Source organism: Solanum stenotomum, chromosome 2, assembly GCF_019186545.1.
Source record: "Solanum stenotomum isolate F172 chromosome 2, ASM1918654v1, whole genome shotgun sequence".
Lineage (NCBI taxonomy): Eukaryota > Viridiplantae > Streptophyta > Magnoliopsida > Solanales > Solanaceae > Solanum > Solanum stenotomum.
The window spans coordinates 60,017,479-60,037,433 of NC_064283.1; the positions used below are offsets into that span (position 1 = coordinate 60,017,479).

The following is a 19,955-nucleotide window of genomic DNA, read 5'->3' on the forward strand; positions in this document are numbered from 1 at the left end:
TTTGTGGGAGGTTCTTTAACCGACAACCACCACTACGAGCCTTAGTGATGATACAACGTTTTACCTCACGTTGCCAAAGGACCATCCTATACCTTGCCATCGATATAGGACCTTACTTTTGCTTAGTGGATCCACTAGCCTAATCTTACGTGATCATCTAAAAAGAATGATACGTCAAGTCCCATGTTGGCGCATGGTTCTTATGGAGAGTGGAGTTAATATGAACTCGTGTCCCCAATTCGGTGCTCAATACTACTCCCAAAAATACTTTGGCTCATGCTTTTAAAATAACTTCTTTCTTTGATTGAGACAATTACTCAAAACTTAGCCCAAAGGCTCTTTTGGAAAACATGGTTCCTTTCTTACTTCTTACTTAAATGTAAAACATTTAGAACTTCTTTGGGAAGTACATAGTTCCCTAGTAACTTTGGAGAAATGGACTCGACTCTTTACTTTTGACTTGAAACTCTTAACTCAACTTGAAACTTGAAACGACGTTAAGACGTTCAATGACGACTCTTGAAAAGCTTTAAAGACTTGCTTTGACTTGCTTAACTTCTAAGCTTGGTCCTAACTCCACTTGACTTCTAACTTCACTTGACTTGATCCTAACTTTCTTGAATTTAATTATGGATTCAAGGACTTGATTGGTATTTGGAAGGACCCCAAGGTGTTTAGGAATGATTTAGGAATGATTTGGGACAGCCAAACTAAAGAAAATCTTCGAACATAAATTCTGAAAACAGTGGAGTCCGCGTCCTGTCCGCGACGCGGAGAAGATTTTTGTTCACAGAGGAAACAAGTCCGCGACGCGGACGTGCTCCTCGCAAGCTGCCCGACTTTCTCCTTCACGTCTCCAACTCTAAATCCTCTAACCTCAAAGGTTCCAGCCCCAATCACTTAAAAACATGAAGTCCCTCAACATTCAATAGATTTCAACTCAAAACCCCAACCGGAAACAAGTTCCAAATCATCAAGAATCTCAACATTTCAATCAACAACCACAACTAACAACTTTAACAACTTTAACCACAACAACTCACAACTTTAACAACAAAGCCAATCCTTTCTTAATGAATAAAAGGGGTGGGGTGTGTGGGGGAAAGGATCACCCAACACTAAAACTCACATACCTTGGTAGGGATCACCCCCGACGAAAATCCACGATGATCTTGGTGGAACTTGTTGATCTCCTCGATTTTCCTCTTCTCCTTTTTCTCCTCTTCTTCTCTTATTCCTCTCTTCTTCACTCTCAAGCCCTAGCCTTCACTCTCTTAGAATGGAACAAAAATGATCCAAAGATCAGCCCTATACAACAATATAATCCCAAAAGAATTGGCTAGGGAAAAGACTAAAATGCCCTTAATGATTCCCGGACGGATTTCCTTGTCAACTGCCCAACTTTCAAAGGTCATAACTCGCTCATACGGACTCGGAATTGAGCAAACTCGGCGGCGTTGGAAAGATCGTTCCGAGGGCTATGCAACCATAACTGGAAATACTTCTAACTCATCATGAGCTAGAAGTTACGACTGATCAAAGTTGGCCAAAAACTCACCTTTTCCATACTTAGCCAAATTTCCAAAACTTTAAAATTCTTTCCAAAAATGAAAATTTCCAATTCTAAGCCTCTTCAATTATTTCACATTGCCGGATGTTACAACAAAAGTATCCATACACAAAAGAAACATCTGCAAATAAATTATGGAATTCATTGGAGGAGAAATTCTTGAAGAAAAACAGTCAAAATAAACTTTGCACGAAAAGAAGAATGTTACGCTTCACTTATGTTCCTGGTAGCATAATGAATGATCATATCACCAGCTTTAATAAGTTGGCAACAGATTTGCGGAATATGGACGTGACTTTTACGGATGGAGATATGGACTTAATGTTGTTAAGATCACTTTCTGATGAGTTCGAGCATCTTGAAACTACTCTACTGCATGGGAATGATGAAGAATCTCTCAAAGAAGTTTGTTCTGCCTTATATAGTTATGAACAAAGAAAGAGAGAAAAACAAAAAGGAGGAGAAGCAAAAGCACTAATTGTGAGAGTTCATTCTCAAAATCATATGAGAATGAAGAACAGGAGATCCAAGTCAAGATCCAGACTCAGCAAAGATGAATGTGCCTTTTGTCAAGAAAAAGGGCACTGGAAAAAAGACTACCTAAAGTTGAAAAGCAAGGCCAAACCAAATAATGGGAAGGCTGTCATGGATTCAAATGTGGCTGATTGTGATGACTCAGATTACTCACTAGTTACAACATATCCATCATAATCATCTGATGTATGGTTGATGGACTCAGCTTGTAGCTATTATATGTGTCCCAATCGGGACTGGTTTGTTGATTTACAAGAAAGAGAATATGGAGTTATTCATACCGCAAACAATAATCCTCTTACCGCATATGGTGTTGGTTCAATTCGATTAAGGAATCATGATGGATTGATCAGAACATTAACAGATGTTCGATATGTACCAGATTTGAAAAAAAAATCTCATTTATGTAGGAGTCCCAGAGTCAAAGGGATTCAAAGTCATTGCAGCTAATGGGGTAATGAGAATATTCTCTGGTGCATTGGTGGTAATGAAGGCAATTCGAAGAAATAATAACATGTACCACTATCAAGGTAGTACAGTTATTGGAACAGCAACAACAACATCCAATGACGAAAATAAGGCAGAAATAACCAGGCTGTGGCATATGTGCTTGGGACATGCTGGAGGAAAATCCTTAAAAACTTTATTAGATCAAGGATTGCTAAAAGGAGTAAAAACTTGCAACTTGGAGTTTTGTGAGCATTATGTCAAGGAAAAGCAAACAAGGGTTAAATTTGGAACAACTATCTATAATACTAAAGGTATTTTGGATTATGTTCATTCAGCTATTTGGGGTGCTTCTAAAACACCTTCATTAGGTGGAAAACACTATTTTGTAACCTTTGTTGATGAATTTTCCCAAAGACTGTAGGTGTATACGATGAAAACTAAAGATTAAGTGTTGGGAATTTTTCTCAAATGGAAGGCGATGATAAAGACTCAAACTGGCAGAAAGATCAAGTGTATTCGCACAAACAATGGTGGAGAATACAAAAACAATCTTTTTCAGAAAATTTGTGAAGAAAATGGCATCGTCAGACATTTCACCGTCAGAAATACACCACAACAGAATGGAGTGACAGACGCATGAACCAAACTTTGCTAGAGAAGGTTCAGTGTATGTTGTCCAATGGTGACTTGGGCAAAGAGTTTTGAACTGAGGCACTAACATATGCATGCCACCTCATTAATCATCTACCATCTACTGCTATTGGTGGGAAGACACCATTAGAAAAATGGTATGGAAAACCTGCTGAAGATTATGGTTCTTTATATGTATTTGGCTCAATTGCATATTATTATGTAAGAGAGTCAAAATTAGACCCAGAGCAAAGAAAGTTTTATTTATGGGGATTACTTCTGCAGTCAAAGGATATCGTTTATGGTGTCCAGAGACAAGAAAAATTATTTTCAGTAGGGATGTTACATTTGATGAATCTGCCTTGACAAATAAGGTAACAGTTGAAGATGTCAAACAAGCTGATGGTGCTTCAAAGCAGGTAGAGTTTGAGGGAAAAATAATTTTCCCAACATTGGGATCAAACGAGGAAACAACAAAAGATTTTCCTCTGGAAGAAGAGTCAGTCGAAGGGGAGGTTCAGTCTCAAGAACCTCAACCACAACTTGAATCAATAGCAACCAGCAAGCCAAAAAGGACAATAAGAAAACATGCTCGACTCATAGATATGATGGCTTGTGCATACTCAATTGCAGTTGTTGACATTCCTACCACTTATAAAGATGCAATCCAAAGTTCAAAAGAAGATAAGTGGAGGATTGCCATGGATGAAGAAATGCAGTCCCTTCATCAGAATCATACGTGGAAATTGGTCAATCTCCCGAAGGGCAAGAAAGCAATTGGGTGCAAATGGGTATTTGCAAAGAAAGAAGGATTTCCTAACCAAGAAGATGTTCGCTACAAAGCAAGATTGGTGGCCAAAGGATATGCTGAAAATGAGGGAATTGATTATAATGAGGTGTTTTCTCCAGTTGTAAAATACTCCTCCATTAGAGATTTGTTGGCTTTTGTAGCACAATTGAATTTGGAACTAGTTGAGTTGGATGTAAAAACTGCATTTTTACATGGAGACTTGGAAGAGGAAATCTACATGACTCTGCTAGAAGGATTCAAAGTTGATGGAAAAGAAAATATGGTGTGCAAACTTGAAAAATTGTTGTATGGATTGAAATAATCTTCTAGACAATGGTACAAACGATTTGATAAGTTTATGTTGCAGCAGAGGTACATAAGAAGCAAATACGATCCTTGTGTGTATTTGCGCAAGCTTAAAGATGATTCATTTATATATCTTCTCCTATATGTTGATGATATGTTGATAGTTTCTAAAAGTCAAGAGGAAATTGAGAAGCTAAAGATTCAACTAAGAAAGGAGTTTGAGATGAAGGATTTGGGTGAGGCAAAGAGGATTCTTGGCACGGAGATAAAAAGAGATCAACGTTCAAAGAAGCTCTTTTTATCTCAGAAAGAATATTTGAAGAGGGTACTAAATCGATTTGGCATGAATGAGAAAACGAAGTCGGTTAGCACTCTGTTTGCTCCTCATTTTAAGCTTAGTGATGCTATGTCGCCAAAGAATGAAGTTGCACGAGAATATATGTCAAGAGTACCATATGTGAATGTTGTTGGTAGCTTGATGTATGCAATGGTTTGCACAAGGCCAGATATTTCACACGCCATTGGAGTTGTAAGCAGGTACATGCCTAATCCTGTAAAGGATCATTGGCAGGCTGTAAAATGGATTCTACAGTATATTCATAATACTGTAGATGTTGGCTTGGTTTTCGAGCAGAAAGATAGTCAATATCTTGTTAGATATTGTGACTCGGATTATGCAGGTGATTTGGACAAACGAAGATCAACTACTGGTTATGTTTTCACTATTGCAAACGCACCAGTTAGTTGAAAGTCTACTTTGCAGTCAACAATTGCTTTGTCTACTGAGGCAGAGTATATGGCAATTACAGAGGCTGTGAAGGAGGCAATTTGGCTTCAAGGATTGCTTAGAGAGCTTGGTATTGGACAAGAAGGAATCACAATATTTTGTGATAGTCAAAGTGCTATTCAATTAGCGAAGAACCAAGTTTATCATGCAAGGACGAAGCACATTGATGTCCAATATCATTTCATACGAGACATCATAGAAGAAGGTAGAGTCACAGTGCAGAAAATTCATACTAGGGATAATCCTACCGATATGTTGACAAAAGTGGTGACTGCGGTCAAGTTTCAACATTGTTTGAACTTGATCAACATTGTTGAACATTGAAGATTGAGGTTGAAGACACAATCAAAAGTTGTTGAGAGAAGGTTGAAAATGGAGAATCTTGTCAAGGTGGAGATTTGTTAAATTTGACAAGATTCAAGATGAATTAATGTGAAGATTTGGTAGTTAGGAAGATAATTTTTCATTGGTACAAAAGTCAAGATAGCAACTTTGTAGGTGAAATTTAGGTAAACCATAAAATGGTTTCACAAGGTAAATCTTGACATTTTGACACATTGTGATATCATGGATGACATCAATAGGAAGAATTCACTCCTATAAATAGGTAGCTCCTAATTCATTGGTAACAAACTGCTCACTTGCCTTCTCATCTTCAAAGGCATTTGTTCTTCTTTCTCTCTTGTAGTATTTCACTTGTATTCTTTTGGAGTGAAATAAATATTGGTTGGTTGTGTCCGAGGAGTAGGCAAAAGACAATAAAATTTTGCCGAACATCGTAAATTTCTGGTGTTCTTTTTTATTGTTGTCTCATTTACTATTTATTAGCTACCTTTAGATATAGCAGTTGTGATTTCATCACTCTCTATATAATCAGCTTCCGCAACAAGGTAAACTTTGTCCACCAATACTTGGACAATTAAAGTTAGAAAAATCAGATGACATTTTTTTCTTTCGGATTTGACCATAGATTTATGGTCCCTAGATTTATAGTCATCTCAGTTTTTTAGGGTGACAAGTTTTAGTTGGATTAAAAATGTACGTGTTGTTGAATTTCATTTGTTGATTTTGATGTCTTGAGGTTGTCATTCATCGTTTGGTGTCATAAATTAAAATAAAGGTTAATATAGTATCGGTTCCAACCTCCAACTAATCTGGGATTGTGGCGTAATTGTATCAAATGGACACAAAAATTAGATGAATTGATTCTCATACTTTCAAGTCTATCATCTCTTTAGGTTGGTTGGTGCATTTGGAATTTTACATTATTTTGTAGCCTCTTTGGTATCCAATAGATTTTGCTAAATTATACATTTGTATTGAGAAATTCACAAAAGATTTATAAATATAAATCCAGTTATTATTGTATATTAATTTAAAGTCAGTCGTAAAAAATATGAATATCACAGTCAGTTGCAAGATACTGTGAGATAAATGCCAGTTCAGAATACGATGGTGGATTTATCCCCATTTTCAATTGCCTAATCTGTCGAAAATATTCACTGATTAATTAGCCTCATGTACTGTTTTATATTATATAACATACAAGTACATCACTAAGATAATGATTAATCATTCAAAGGGAACGTACAACATGTGAAAATTGCGAGTACCAGACATCAGATACGAAGGAGAGGAACGTAGATTAAAGTTATAAAGGAATTACGTACTTGATGCATTTGTGTAAAGATAGAATTAATTGACACTGACAATATCAGTTTGATGTGTGAAATGAACAAGTCCAATAAGTATTCCTTTCAATTGCTGAAAGCACATAACAGTGGCTGCTCCACTTATGAACCCCAATATTGTATCGTGCCACAGAAAATCCACTATAAACATGACTAGCATGTCTATCATCATGACAAAAATATACTTTATTTAACTAAAAGCTTAAACTATGCTCGCACTCATAAAAAATGTCAACGGATTCTCCAATAATAGTGTATTTCTAAAGAATCTGACAAAGGGGGTGCAAGGGGGTTCAATTGAATTTAATAACACAAACACACGGATGTACAAACACATTTCTAGGGGAAGAGTTGCCATAATAATAACGATAAACAAACCATAGATTATAAATATAGGAAAAAGAGATCAAATAGAATACATTCAACATTTTATTATGTTATCAAATAATTTTCATTTCAAGGATCATTCCATATGAAAGAAATTAATGTTTTGTATGTTTGATGTGGCAGTACATGTGGGGATACGTTTGCAGTGAAGACTTGGGTAATAGTGATATCTACCTTTTCAAGGTAAGAGTAAGGTTTCGTACACTTGTGAGATTACACTAGATGTTGTTGTTGATGCCGTGAAGACTTGGGCAAATACCAATTGCTCTGTCAAACCAACAACATAAGTGGTGCTATATAATGAAATAATACATTTGAAAAATAAATCAAGCTTTCAAATCCCGCTGAAGCAATCTGTTTCCAAGTGCATATATAGTAACAGCATGAAGAAGAACATTCTCTTATTGATTCTTCTCTTTCTAATTCAATTTTCTATATCAATTGCTACTTCAAATGAGACTGACCAACAAGCTCTATTAGTTTTCCAAAATCTTATTACAAGTCCTAATCATTTTTTGGCCAATAATTGGACCAAAAATACTTCCTTTTGCACTTGGTTGGGTGTCAGTTGCAGTCCAAAAAGGCAAAGGGTTGTGGCCTTGGATCTTCCTAATTTGCAACTTCAAGGCACAATTTCCCCATCTTTGGCCAATTTGTCCTTTCTCAGTGTGCTCAATCTGGGGAACAACAGCTTCCACGGTTGCATCCCTTATGGACTTGGCCACTTGCCTCACTTGCGAGTGATTGATATTAAAAACAATCAGTTCAATGGAAGTATACCAGCAAGTCTATTTCAACACCGGAGAGTTCAAGTAATTTCATTGGCATTCAATGAACTCAGTGGTGAAATGTAGAGAGGACCATGGTATGTACCCCAACTCAGAGTCTTAAATCTCAGGAACAATAGCCTCACAGGTATAATCCCTCCTTCTGTTGGAAATGCCACAAAAATGATGATCTTCAGTTTGTCTGGGAATAGAGTCAGTGGCAACATTCCAAAGGAGGTCGGTAATCTGAGCCAACTTGCAAACTTGTCCTTGACTGATAATCAATTAACAGGTTCCATTCCTTCAGAACTGTTTAATATCTCGTCGCTACTTGCCATACATTTGCTATACAATAGACTTTCTGGTCCTCTCTTGCTAGATGAAGGAAATATTGTGTCAAATCTGAAGTTTTTAGGTATATCTAAGAACCAAATTTCTGGTTGCATTCCTTCCAACATTTGCCAACTCACAGAGCTCAAAGTATTGTCCATATCTTTCAACAATATAACTGGAGATATACCCCGAAATATTGGTTGTTTATCCAAGCTTGAGAGATTCTCTATTGGAGATAATCCAATAGAAGGGACTATTCCCACTTCAATGGGAAATATTTCCATTCTGCGTAGTGTTTATTGTTCAAACAATCGCATTATGGGGCAAATTCCTCCTGAATTAGGGTAGCTATCAAATTTGAGGGAATTATACTTTGGGGGAAATTATAATCTTATTGGTGAAATCCCAGAGGCTATTTTCAATATATCTTCTTTGGAAATGATTGAGTTCAATTTCAACAACCTCTCAGGTAGAATTCCAACCACTACAGGTCTTCATCTTCAGAACCTTCAAGAACTTCTCTTGGGAGAAAATCAGCTGGAAGGGGAAATTCCATCGTTCATAACAAATGCTTCCAAGCTTCAGATTCTGTCGCTAGAAAATAACTTCCTCACAGGAACTATTCCTACTAATTTGGGGAATCTTCGTGAGCTGCGAGAACTGTTACTACATACTAATCAACTTACCAATGAACCAAGAGGGCATGAGTTGCGATTCGTCGATTCTTTGACGGACTGTAGGATGTTGCAATATCTACAATTGGGTGCCAATCTATTGAATGGTGTTCTTCCTAATTCTATTGGGAACCTTTCATCTACTATTCAAAACTTGTATATAGCAGATGCACTCATCAACGGCCTGATTCCTACAAGTATAGGAAACATGAGCGGTCTTACAACCCTAGTCTTTGAAGGAAACAACTTGACAGGGAGTATTCCTCCTGAGATTGGTAAGCTTAAACAACTCCAAGGGCTATCTCTAAGTAACAATAAATTGCAGGGACATATTCCAGAGTCTGTATGCCATTTATCTAATTTGGTTATATTATTTGTGGATGCTAATCAGCTCTCTGGATTAATTCCACAATGCTTAGGAAATCTTAGCATGCTACAACATCTTTATTTGGGTTCTAATAAATTTTCATCAAAATTTCCATTGAACCTTTGGAAAATGAGCCGTCTTCTCTATCTAAATGTGTCACGAAATTCTATAGAGGGAGAAGTTCCATCTGATATTGGAGGACTGAAAGCCATTGTAGAAATACATCTTTCCAGTAACCACTTCTCAGGCATGATACCAAGCAGATTGGGAGAACTCCAAAACCTGCAGTATCTTGACCTATCAAACAATTCATTTTTTGGCCAAATTCCATTATCCTTTGCCAACTTGATCAGCTTGGAATTCTTGGATTTGTCTTTAAATGCATTGTCAAGTACTATTCCTAAGTCTTTGGAAAAACTCCCATACCTTAAAAGCATTAACGTTTCATTTAATGATTTAGAAGGTGAAATACCCGGTGGTGGTGTGTTTGCAAATTCCACTGTGCGATCATTTCTCGGGAACAAAGGTCTGTGCGGAATGCACATATTGGAGATTCCTGCTTGTGTTGTCACTAATCCTGGAAAACAATCAAAGCTTAAGGAGGTTGTGCTAAAAATTGTTACTCCAGTGGTTATTTCATCCTTGATGATATTCTTGTTGGTTTTAATTTGGGTAATGAAACGACAGAAGAAAGGAAAGGCCAAAGATGTTGAAAAGGTAATGGAGATCATGACTCATCAATTAGTTTCTTATCACGAGATTCAACGAGCAACAAATAATTTTGATGAATCCAATTTAATTGGTGTGGGAAGCTCTGGCTCTGTGTACAAAGGCACATTATCTAGTGGAACTGTAGTGGCCATTAAGGTTCTGGATTTGGAAAATGAGCAAGTATGCAAGAGGTTTGATACTGAATGTGAAGTGATGAGAAATGTTAGACACAAAAATCTTGTTCCAGTGATCACTACATGTTCTAGTGACTATATAAGAGCCTTTGTTTTGCAATTTATGCCCAATGGAAGTCTTGAGAATTGGTTGTACAGAGAAGAATCCCACTTGAACCTCCTTCAAAGAGTCACCATAATGCTTGATGTAGCTGTGGCAATTGAATATCTGCACCATGGTCATAACACTCCGATAGTTCATTGCGACCTAAAGCCAGCCAACGTTCTTTTGGATGAAGATATGGTGGCTCATGTTGGTGATTTTGGCATCTCTAAAATTTTAGCCATAAGTAAGTCCATGGCACATACCGAGACATTGGGCACTCTTGGATACATGGCACCAGGTATACTACTTTGTTTCTTTCTCACTTATATAATAACCTTTCTATTTGATTTTTTTTCTTATCTAAATCAAGCCCTTGCAAATACTAGAACTAAATAAAAAGCATGTCTTTGTTTGTACGCGCACTATTGTTATATTCAAATGAGTAATTCTTTTTCATTTTCATTCGTTTAAGAATATGGCTCAGAGGGAATAGTGTCCACTAGTGGTGATGTTTATAGTTATGGCATCATGTTGATGGAGATTTTGACCAAAAAAAGGCCAACAGATGAAGAGATATGCCATGGAAATCTTAACTTGAGGAAATGGATAACACAATCATTTTCAGGGACTATGATGGACGTTGTGGATGCCAATATTTTTTCCGAGGAAGAACAGATCACTTCCAAAAGTGAAATCTGCATCGCATCCATGATAGAATTGGCTTTAGACTGCACAAAGGAAATGCCAGAATCAAGAATAACCATGAAAGAAGTAGTCAAAAGGCTTAACAAAATCAACAACACATTTCTGGAAACATAGAAATCTCTTTCGGTGGTGTTCTTTCTTTGCTGCAAGTTAACATGTTGCTTTTTGTTTACTTGTTTGTTGAATATAGTCGTCGTTTGTTCTACCTGTAGACATGTACTGCTTGTACTTCACAGTGTTGCATTTCCCTCCTTTTGTGATTTAAGATTTGAGTAGTCTTTAATATGTTNAACACATTTCTGGAAACATAGAAATCTCTTTCGGTGGTGTTCTTTCTGTGCTGCAAGTTAACATGTTGCTTTTTGTTTACTTGTTTGTTGATTATAGTCGTCGTTTGTTCTACCTGTAGACATGTACTGTTTGTATTTCAGAGTGTTGCATTTCCCTCCTTTTGTGATTTAAGATTTGAGTAGTCTTTAATATGTTTTGAATGTTTGAATAAAATTAAGAAATATTATGAAAGTGTTTAGCTGCACTAATTTTCTTTCTGTTTGCCTCTACTTCATATTTTTGATTCATTAGCTTCTTCCGATCAATATATTCAACTATTTAATAAATGGAATGCTTAGTTGGGCTTGGTGAGTTTTGCAGGTGAATGAAAAACCGGATCCTAATTATCCAATAGTTTTTACACCGCAAGTACACATAATTTAAACTCAAACTTAACTTTGATCGGCCTGTTTTTCAGTATTAGTCAAAGTATAAGCTTAACATATACTGACGATTATCAAGTACTAAAAATGAAAGTGCAAGTAAAGAAGAGATTTATGTAGCTCAATCCGAAAGTTGAAGTGAAGACAATGTGTATAAGCTTCAAAAGCTTTATATAGGTTGAAGCAGGTCCAAGTGAAGTGAAAAAACTCCCTAAGAAATTGTTAATATGTGGGAATAGCAATTTATGTTATTAAAATTTCATATTAAAGATGTGTTCTTGGTCCATTATTTATAGATGTGTTACATTCCCTCATGTTGTAATTTCATATTTGAGTGGTTTCGTATGTATTTTATTTTGTTCAGTAACTATGATTTGAACGCTTGAATAAATCAAAACAAGTATGGAAATATCTCTTCCACCTCATTTCTTATTTCCTTCATAAATAGAAAAGAAATTGCCAGAGATAAAAGAAAAGAAATCAAAAGAGACAGATTAGAAACAATGTAGACCGTAGAGTAGGAATTCTATGAACATCAAATAATTTAGGTACAAAACTTGTAAAATAATGATGCTTATGAGGTTTTCATGTATTTAAATTTAAATCATTGTTTACATATCCGGTAATTAATCATAATAAACAAAAATATTTTGTAGTGTTAATAAGAGGGGGAAGGGTTAAAGATATATCAGATGTTTGAGGAACGCTACATGTTGTTGGAGTAAAATATCATCAACAAGGGTGTTTTAATGTTTTGTATCGATTAAGTTCACGAATTGGAGATAAGCAAATTTGAATTGCTAACTTTCGCCATAGAGGTAAACCATTGCTTTTCAGGTCCCTTGACTAATTCTACCAATCTCTAATATTATTTTTGAATAAAAAAGAGTGAAGAGTCAAAATCACACCTAAAGTATTATTTTATTTTAACGTTCATAGCTGAACTATCAGGTATGCAAAATTTCTACTTGAATTATCATCAATTATATATATATAAATACACATTAACTATCAATTGTTCTCTTTTGCTATCTGAACAGTGATGATATATTAGGTCAGAAATTCACACATAGAATAATTGAGATGTATTTTGATAAATAATTAGTTATTACTCACATTTTGAAACTCACACACGTTATGGTAGTTTAAATATGAAACTTAAAAAAGTTAAAAATACTTTAGATATGTTGTTGACCCTCGGGTTAATAATTTTATTATTTTACTCTTTTTGAAATAATAAATTGAAAAAGGAAAAGAACAAAGACAGGGGTCCATCAAGACAAAGCAAAGATCTACGTCTCCTCTGTTTCCACCCCTCTATCTCTCTTCCATTTTCAGCTGCTGATTTTACAGAGAAATCAATGGCGAGTGGTTATGGGGATTCGAGCCAGAAGATAGATTATGTGTTCAAAGTGGTGTTAATCGGTGATTCAGCTGTAGGAAAGTCACAGATACTAGCTCGATTTGCTCGTAACGAATTTAGCCTCGATTCTAAAGCAACAATTGGGGTTGAATTCCAGACACGAACCCTTGTGATACAGCACAAGTCTGTTAAAGCTCAGATCTGGGATACTGCTGGTCAAGAACGGTATTAATTCTTTCTTTTTTTGACACTTTGATTCTTGTTGTGTTATTGCAAACTCGAGGAATCTTAGTAGCTCAGTTGGTTGAGTAGCTGAACTTTTACTTTGTTGGTGAGGTTTAGATTCCATTTCGTCTCGTTTTGGGTGAGTTTAAGTTCAATGAAATGAATATATATTTTTTTATGACGAAGGAAACCACAAACACTACCCTTTGGGTGTGCACAGGGTGAATCAATAGTATTTGATTGGTAACCTAGAATAAATGGTATGTAAATTGTTATATTAGGTCAAATTATGATGATGATGTTAAAAAAATCATTTTACTGTGTATATAACTTGAATCATTTGTACTACTACTACTACTCCCACCAAAAAGAATGTGGGATTAGGAGTAAACGATCAAACTTTTGGGCATGATTTTGATTATGATAGAGTGATGAGCGAGGAATTTTGACAAGGGGTTAAAAGAAGTGAAGGATAGCCACTCCTAGGATTTGAGCATTTGTGACCTTAAGCAAAATTTGATCTCCCTTTGCCAACTTCACTAGAAAATCCCCTGATTTCAGGGGATTCTAAGTTAAATATCTTTAAAAATTTCAACTATTACCCTTTTGCTTGGCATAGTGCAATTTTTTGATGAAAGGGTTTCGATTGAACCCACTTCAAATTAAGTCATATGCATGAATATACTTAAGGTGGGTTGGAAAATCTTTGAAGTGGAGGCACAACTCTATCTTAGGTCTTTGTATGTTTACTAGACTCAGGGTTCTTGAGCGGACAACTTAAGTGAGAAGGCCACATGGTCACACGGATAATTCAGACCCCCTGTGCATATGCCAACTCTTCTAAGGATAAGTTATTCTATCATGTATATGGGATAACTTATCCCATTACTAAGGTATAAAGTGTGGGATAAATAATCTCAGGACTGGTCCTGCATATTATCCCTAGGATTATTATTCCTTATAACGCAGGATAAAATAGTCCTGCATATTATCCCTAGAATTATTATTCCTTATACCTCACACCAAACGATTCTTAATAAATGTAAAGATTCCATGTACTTGTTTACTTTTAAAAGCAATTTCTTGATCTTCTTCCTCCTTGATAGTTCCTTTCCTCTTGTTGTGGTTTCTATGTGTAACTCTTCTCTACAAGTAAATAAGTGAACATGTATATTCTCTAATGTTTCGTTTCCATCTTGGTGAATGCAAAGACGTGAAAACTTATGAATGAAGACATACAGAAGCTTCATAATTTACAAAGGGGAGAAGGAGTTACTCGGACTCGGGTGCGGGTGTTCGATACGGGTGTGGATCCAGATGTCGGATCCTTCATGATCTAATTTTCAAGATTCAGGGATATGGATCCATGTATGGATATGGGTGTGGGGATTCGCCTAAAAATAATTAAAATATCTAAAAATAGAGTTGTAAAACCTAATTATGTGATATTATTAGGAGAACTTGAGGAGAATCTTGGAATGAGATTAAAGAAAAAGAGTGACATAAAAGTTTCTATATAAAAGGTATTTCATTTTCTTCAATTTTACCTTAGTTTTTGTATAGATTACAGAAATCATTAAAATTGTCCTGACTATCCCCATTGATTTTGGTCAAAGTACCCAAAATCGGTTTACCAAATTGGACCTGGATCCCACACCCACTCCCATGTCGTGTCGACACGAGTGCGGCACCAAAAGTGAAGAGTCCGAGCAACTTAGTAAATGAGAATGATATAGGAATTATAAACAGTAGGATAGATACAACTTTCCTTTAATCATTGTCATTGTTGTTGGATAATAATATTATAGGGGTCTTAAAAATGGAAGAGCTCTAGTTGTTGGATAAAAAATAAAGGGCTATAACTAAACCTAGATAAAATGTATATATATATATATAGATAAAATGTACAAAATTAAGAAATGTTATTGTTAATTGAATAAAAAAAATGTGATGCATTTTTCGGAAAGAAAATAAATTAAAATGTTAAAAAATGACTGTTAATGATAATATTAAAATGAGAATAATAATACTCCCTTCGTTTCAATTGGTTTTGATTTGGCATGGAATTTAAGAAACTAAGGAAGTAAAGAAGACTTTTGAATCTTCTATACCTAAACTAAAAATATGTAGAAAGTACAAAAATGTCCTTTTATCTAGTGGTATTAAACATATTAGGTGGAAAGTTAAAATTAAAGAGTTGTCAAAAAAGAAAAAATACTTTCTTTTTGAGACGGATTAAAAGAAAAGCAAGGCAAATAAATTGAAATTCTTTTTGGAACAAATTAAAAAAAAGTAAGACAAATAAATTAAAATGGAGAGAGTAATATTTTGAAGTGATGATGATGGTTGCATAATGAAGGATGATCATATTAGTAATATATATAACGATGATATTAAAAGCCCTTAATTGTAATAGAATAAAAGAATAAGTATTCTTCTGTTATGAAAGGTGTTAGAAGTGCAAACAAATAAGTTGGAAGAAGCATGAGACAAAATTGGATGTCAACATGCGTCTTCTAAACTCACACTCAAGTCAATGAGAAAAAGTGAACTAAAGCAAATAGTTAGTCAAACTTCAAAATTTAAGACTCACTCGTCTATGCATTATAGATGATACTCATCAAAATTACAACTTTCTTGTGACTACTAAAGGACATAAATATATAATTTTCTACGGGTTATTTGGTAAGAAGGATGGTATTGATAGTTGAATTTCAACACTTGTAGAGCCAACTTCTTTTTTATTTGCATTACCCACTTGCTTTATGTGTGGTTGGATCTGTTATATCTGGTTTCTCAAGCAACCCAGGCAGTCGTGCATGAACCCTTTCCTTATGCTGGTGGGGTCCTTCTACTCGATGCTCTTTGTTTGCCAAATGTGTTCTCTTGTCTAGCAATTGTTTGATTTACTTCTAAATACAAAAGGTATCTGTCATGGATATGTAGATTAGGTTGATAGATTGCCTTTGTTGTTTTTTGTTTCCATCCAGTTTGATGGTAACCAGATAGCTCTTAATCCACTCTAATTACTATTGTTTTTCTCTTCACTATAATGTGAAATTTTTCTGTCTTTTTGTAACTCAACCTTTGTAAAGCTACCTATCGAGAAATGTATATTACTGAATTTGTAAATAACTGTGAGTTATTATTGTTCAAGTATCATATTGTTGGACAAGAAAGCTTATAGGTTTATCTGCTCCTTTTGTCTTGATTAGTACTAGGCAACTACTTAACCGGTGCAACATAAATTAGATTTTATCCATAAAATAGGCCCCATTTTTTCTGATCTTATCCCACAGTCAACGGGATTAGAAGTCATTGGAATAAAACAGGGATATAGATGCAAAAGGGTTGAGACATTGCTCTCAGAAACAATTTTACACATTCCCAAAATTTTGGTTCTCCCTCAATATCAAAAAGATAAACTTGTTGGTGTCATGACCATTGCAATCCTAGAGGATATGGTTAACCGGAAAGCTTCTAAAGATGTCTGCTGGCCACCCAGTTTTGAACGAAAGTCTATTACCATTTTTTGTCGTCACCGGGATCTCCGGTATTGGCCCAACGCCATCTTCAATTACTTTGCTAGTATTGTATCCTCATCTATCTGTTGAAAAGGATATTTGCCCTCCATGCCTATCCTTGGTCTTCTCCTTCTTTTAACTCGTTTCTACAACACTCTCGTGTATTTCATCAAAAGACCTTGGTGTTAAGTTGAACTTGGCACTGCTCAAGTTCTTGCACTTAGCGTGTCCTATTAGTCATCAAATTATTCCAGACCGACAGCTTCATTTTACAAGTCTTATAACAAACAGCTTCATTTCAAAATGAAATACAAAGATGAAAACCTCATTTCCAGATTTATCAGTACAGGCTCACTTGTGTGGCTTGAATCTTTGATTTGGTGGTGCGCCTGTCCCTTGCACCAAGTTATGTCTAGGGATTGGCGGGATTGGCATCAGTATCCACATTGTGAGTTCACGCTAGTAGCCACATTGTCAAGTCTAACTTTAGAGGAGTCATCAGTTTTCCTTGCCAGCATCCATCTTCTTCTTTTTGTTCAGTCTTCTTAAAAATCACCCCTATATGACAGGTTCCTCTATTGTTATAGTACCCCAAGTTTTGGGAGAATAGGCACATTGAGACGCTTCTTCAAATTGGAGTTGGTCAATATTGTAGGGAAATGAATGGTAACGTTCTAAAACATCAATACCAGTTGAGATTGTGATTAAATGTGACTTTCCTGGTTACTAGTTTCTTCCTACTTTTATTAATGTGCAATGTATTATGTATGCCTGTTATAGACGCCATATTTATTCGAAAGAGACATCTATGCTACTATCCAATTACTATTATACAAGTGCACTGCCAAGTGGTCTATTAGAGTTTAGTAATCAAGTATGCCCTTCTGGGTTCTCACCAGCTCTTATAAATACTTATTACCAAGTGTTGATGTTCGCGTCGCACTGATAAGTGATATCACAATAGGGATTTGATTAACTTGATTCCCACATTTAACGCTTTTCCTTGTCAGGACTGCTTTTAGACTCGATAAGTGGAGGAGAAACTTAACAATTTTGTAACTGATTTACTCATTTCCTTGTCATTTTCAGATATAGAGCTGTCACAAGCGCATACTACAGGGGAGCTGTTGGAGCTATGTTGGTTTATGACATAACAAAACGCCAAACATTTGATCACATACCCCGTTGGCTGGAAGAGTTGCGCGCACATGCCGATAGGAATATCGTGATCATTCTGATCGGAAACAAAACTGATCTCAAAGATCAACGAGCTGTCCCTACCGAGGATGCTAAGGAATTTGCTCAGAAGGAAGGATTATTTTTCTTAGAGACTTCTGCAATGGAAGCGACAAACGTGGAGGATGCATTCTCGACTGTGTTGACAGAGATCTTCAACATCGTAAACAAGAAGAATCTTGCTGCAGATGATAATCCCCCCAATGGGAATCCTGCATCTTTATCTGGGAAGAAGATTCTTGTACCTGGTCCTGCACAAGTCATCCCAGAAAAGAGAGCATGTTGTAGATCTTGAAATATCAGGAGTCGACGTTTCTTTTACTTTTTCAGGTGAAAATCTCTATGAGTATTAAAGCTTCATAGTTTCAGTGAGAGTTATTCTTGAAATCTCATGTATTTGGTTGTAAATTCATTTTTAGATTGTTCTATGTGAGGACTGAGGACTGAGGACAACAGCAGCAGAGTATATGTGCTTTTACAAGTTTTATAATATGTTTGTTGTTAGCTTCATATTCAATTTTCTTGGGTTGCAATTGATCTAAATGTGTGGTTTGAATTCTCAAGGCCGAAAAAAATATGATGAGGAGCAAAATGTGATTTTGACCCTTAGCAGTCTATTTGGTCAAACTTCAAGAAATATATTTATTTAGAAGAGTGTTTGTTGTCCAAGTGTTTTTTGGGAAAGTAAATTTTGAGAGAACTATACTTATTTTGAAGAGTAGTATTTTTTTTGTTACGAGTGTTCTTCGAAAGTAACTATTTTTGGCGATATTACGAGCAATAATTTGTGTTTGTCGAAGCTTTCGGAAAGTGCTTTTGGGAGAGGTTATTTTTTCGACTATAAAAAACTAATTTTGTTGCTACTCAGTAACACTTTTTTTTTCCGGAAAAGGCTGACAAGTTTTGTTGAATTCTTTTAACTCTCCAAAATAAGTATTTTGACTTTTACGTCCCGAACCAAGGAGGCATTCTGGCAGACGCATGCGTGTAGGAAGGCTGATGACTACATAAGCTAAAAGACTACGACTACAAGACAGGCCGGAAGCAACTGGCCCAGTCCAGCATTCATTCGCAAATCCTGTAGTGAAATTGAGACTGCTCTTTCCTTTCCTGCATTCCTTCCTAAAGGCAGGACTGAGTGGGTTAAGTTGCTCCCTCTTTCCTCTGTACCGAGCTAAAATAAAGAATGATGAAACCTGTGGCCAGGCATCGCCTTCTTCAGTGGCCAAGTTGAAGCGTTCAACGTCGGCCTACCACCTTTTTTTTTCAAGGTTGAGCTTGTTAAAGGCATAATCATTTGTCAATATTTTAGCAATGCTTTTGTAGTTCAATATTTCAAATCTTGATATTCATGTTTTTTTATAACAAATGTAAATCATTGCAAAAAGAATGATTAGTTTATTTGTAATACTATCTTTATTATATGAATTACAAAAATATCACTATTAAATTGCTATTATCCATTTAACAACAACAAAAAATTTCATGAGTGAAATCTAAAGAGGGAAGAGTGTAAACACATCTTATTCTTGCTTCGATGAAATAAAGTATTTTTCGGATACTCGTAAGGATTTAGAGAGGTTGTTTGTCATAGACATCTCCGTTTTTTTATTTTCTAAAAGGTGGAATGACCTGGGAGACCCCTGTACTTGGCTCCTTTTGTCAGTTGGACCCTCCTACTCATCACTTTGCCAAGCAAACCCTTAAACTCATCAAAACACAATATTTTAAACCCCTTTGACCATTGACCGAGCTTATGTGACATTAATATTGGTGAGTTGGAAATATGCGTGATTACACGCGCTTAAAAGCAAGTTAAAACAATATTTTTCTTTTAAAAAAATCAATTTAACAAAAAAAATTTTAAAAAATCATCTTCTTCAACCCTCCTTCACCCACACCCACCCTTTCTT

The 19,955-nt window shown here is 35.7% G+C and overlaps 3 protein-coding genes across 3 annotated transcripts in view; all 3 read left to right on the forward strand.

The window, feature by feature from the left end:
- The window catches only part of LOC125856164 (probable LRR receptor-like serine/threonine-protein kinase At3g47570), a 155,105-nt gene that overhangs the window by 54,782 nt on the left and 80,368 nt on the right, over positions 1–19,955 (forward strand). The window lies entirely within an intron of this gene.
- Positions 8,662–11,110, forward strand: LOC125856898 (receptor kinase-like protein Xa21). The gene is made up of 2 exons (XM_049536553.1): positions 8,662–10,574; positions 10,749–11,110. Exons 1-2 carry the CDS (start codon positions 8,684–8,686, stop codon positions 11,093–11,095), a joined length of 2,238 nt encoding a protein of 745 aa, XP_049392510.1. The 5' UTR covers positions 8,662–8,683; the 3' UTR covers positions 11,096–11,110.
- Positions 12,961–18,559, forward strand: LOC125856934 (ras-related protein Rab11D). Its single transcript, XM_049536595.1, has 2 exons — positions 12,961–13,282; positions 17,896–18,559. The coding sequence occupies exons 1-2, from the start codon at positions 13,056–13,058 to the stop codon at positions 18,335–18,337; spliced, it is 669 nt and encodes a 222-aa protein (XP_049392552.1). The 5' UTR covers positions 12,961–13,055; the 3' UTR covers positions 18,338–18,559.

Excerpts from the sequence above, each read along its gene's own strand:
- LOC125856934 (XM_049536595.1), top strand. The coding sequence starts at position 13,056 with ATGGCGAGTGGTTATGGGGATTCGAGCCAGAAGATAGATTATGTGTTC. Across the intron at positions 13,283-17,895 it reads GATACTGCTGGTCAAGAACG|ATATAGAGCTGTCACAAGCG; the intron begins GTATTAATTCTT and ends TGTCATTTTCAG.
- LOC125856898 (XM_049536553.1), top strand. The coding sequence starts at position 8,684 with ATGATTGAGTTCAATTTCAACAACCTCTCAGGTAGAATTCCAACCACT. Across the intron at positions 10,575-10,748 it reads TCTTGGATACATGGCACCAG|AATATGGCTCAGAGGGAATA; the intron begins GTATACTACTTT and ends CATTCGTTTAAG.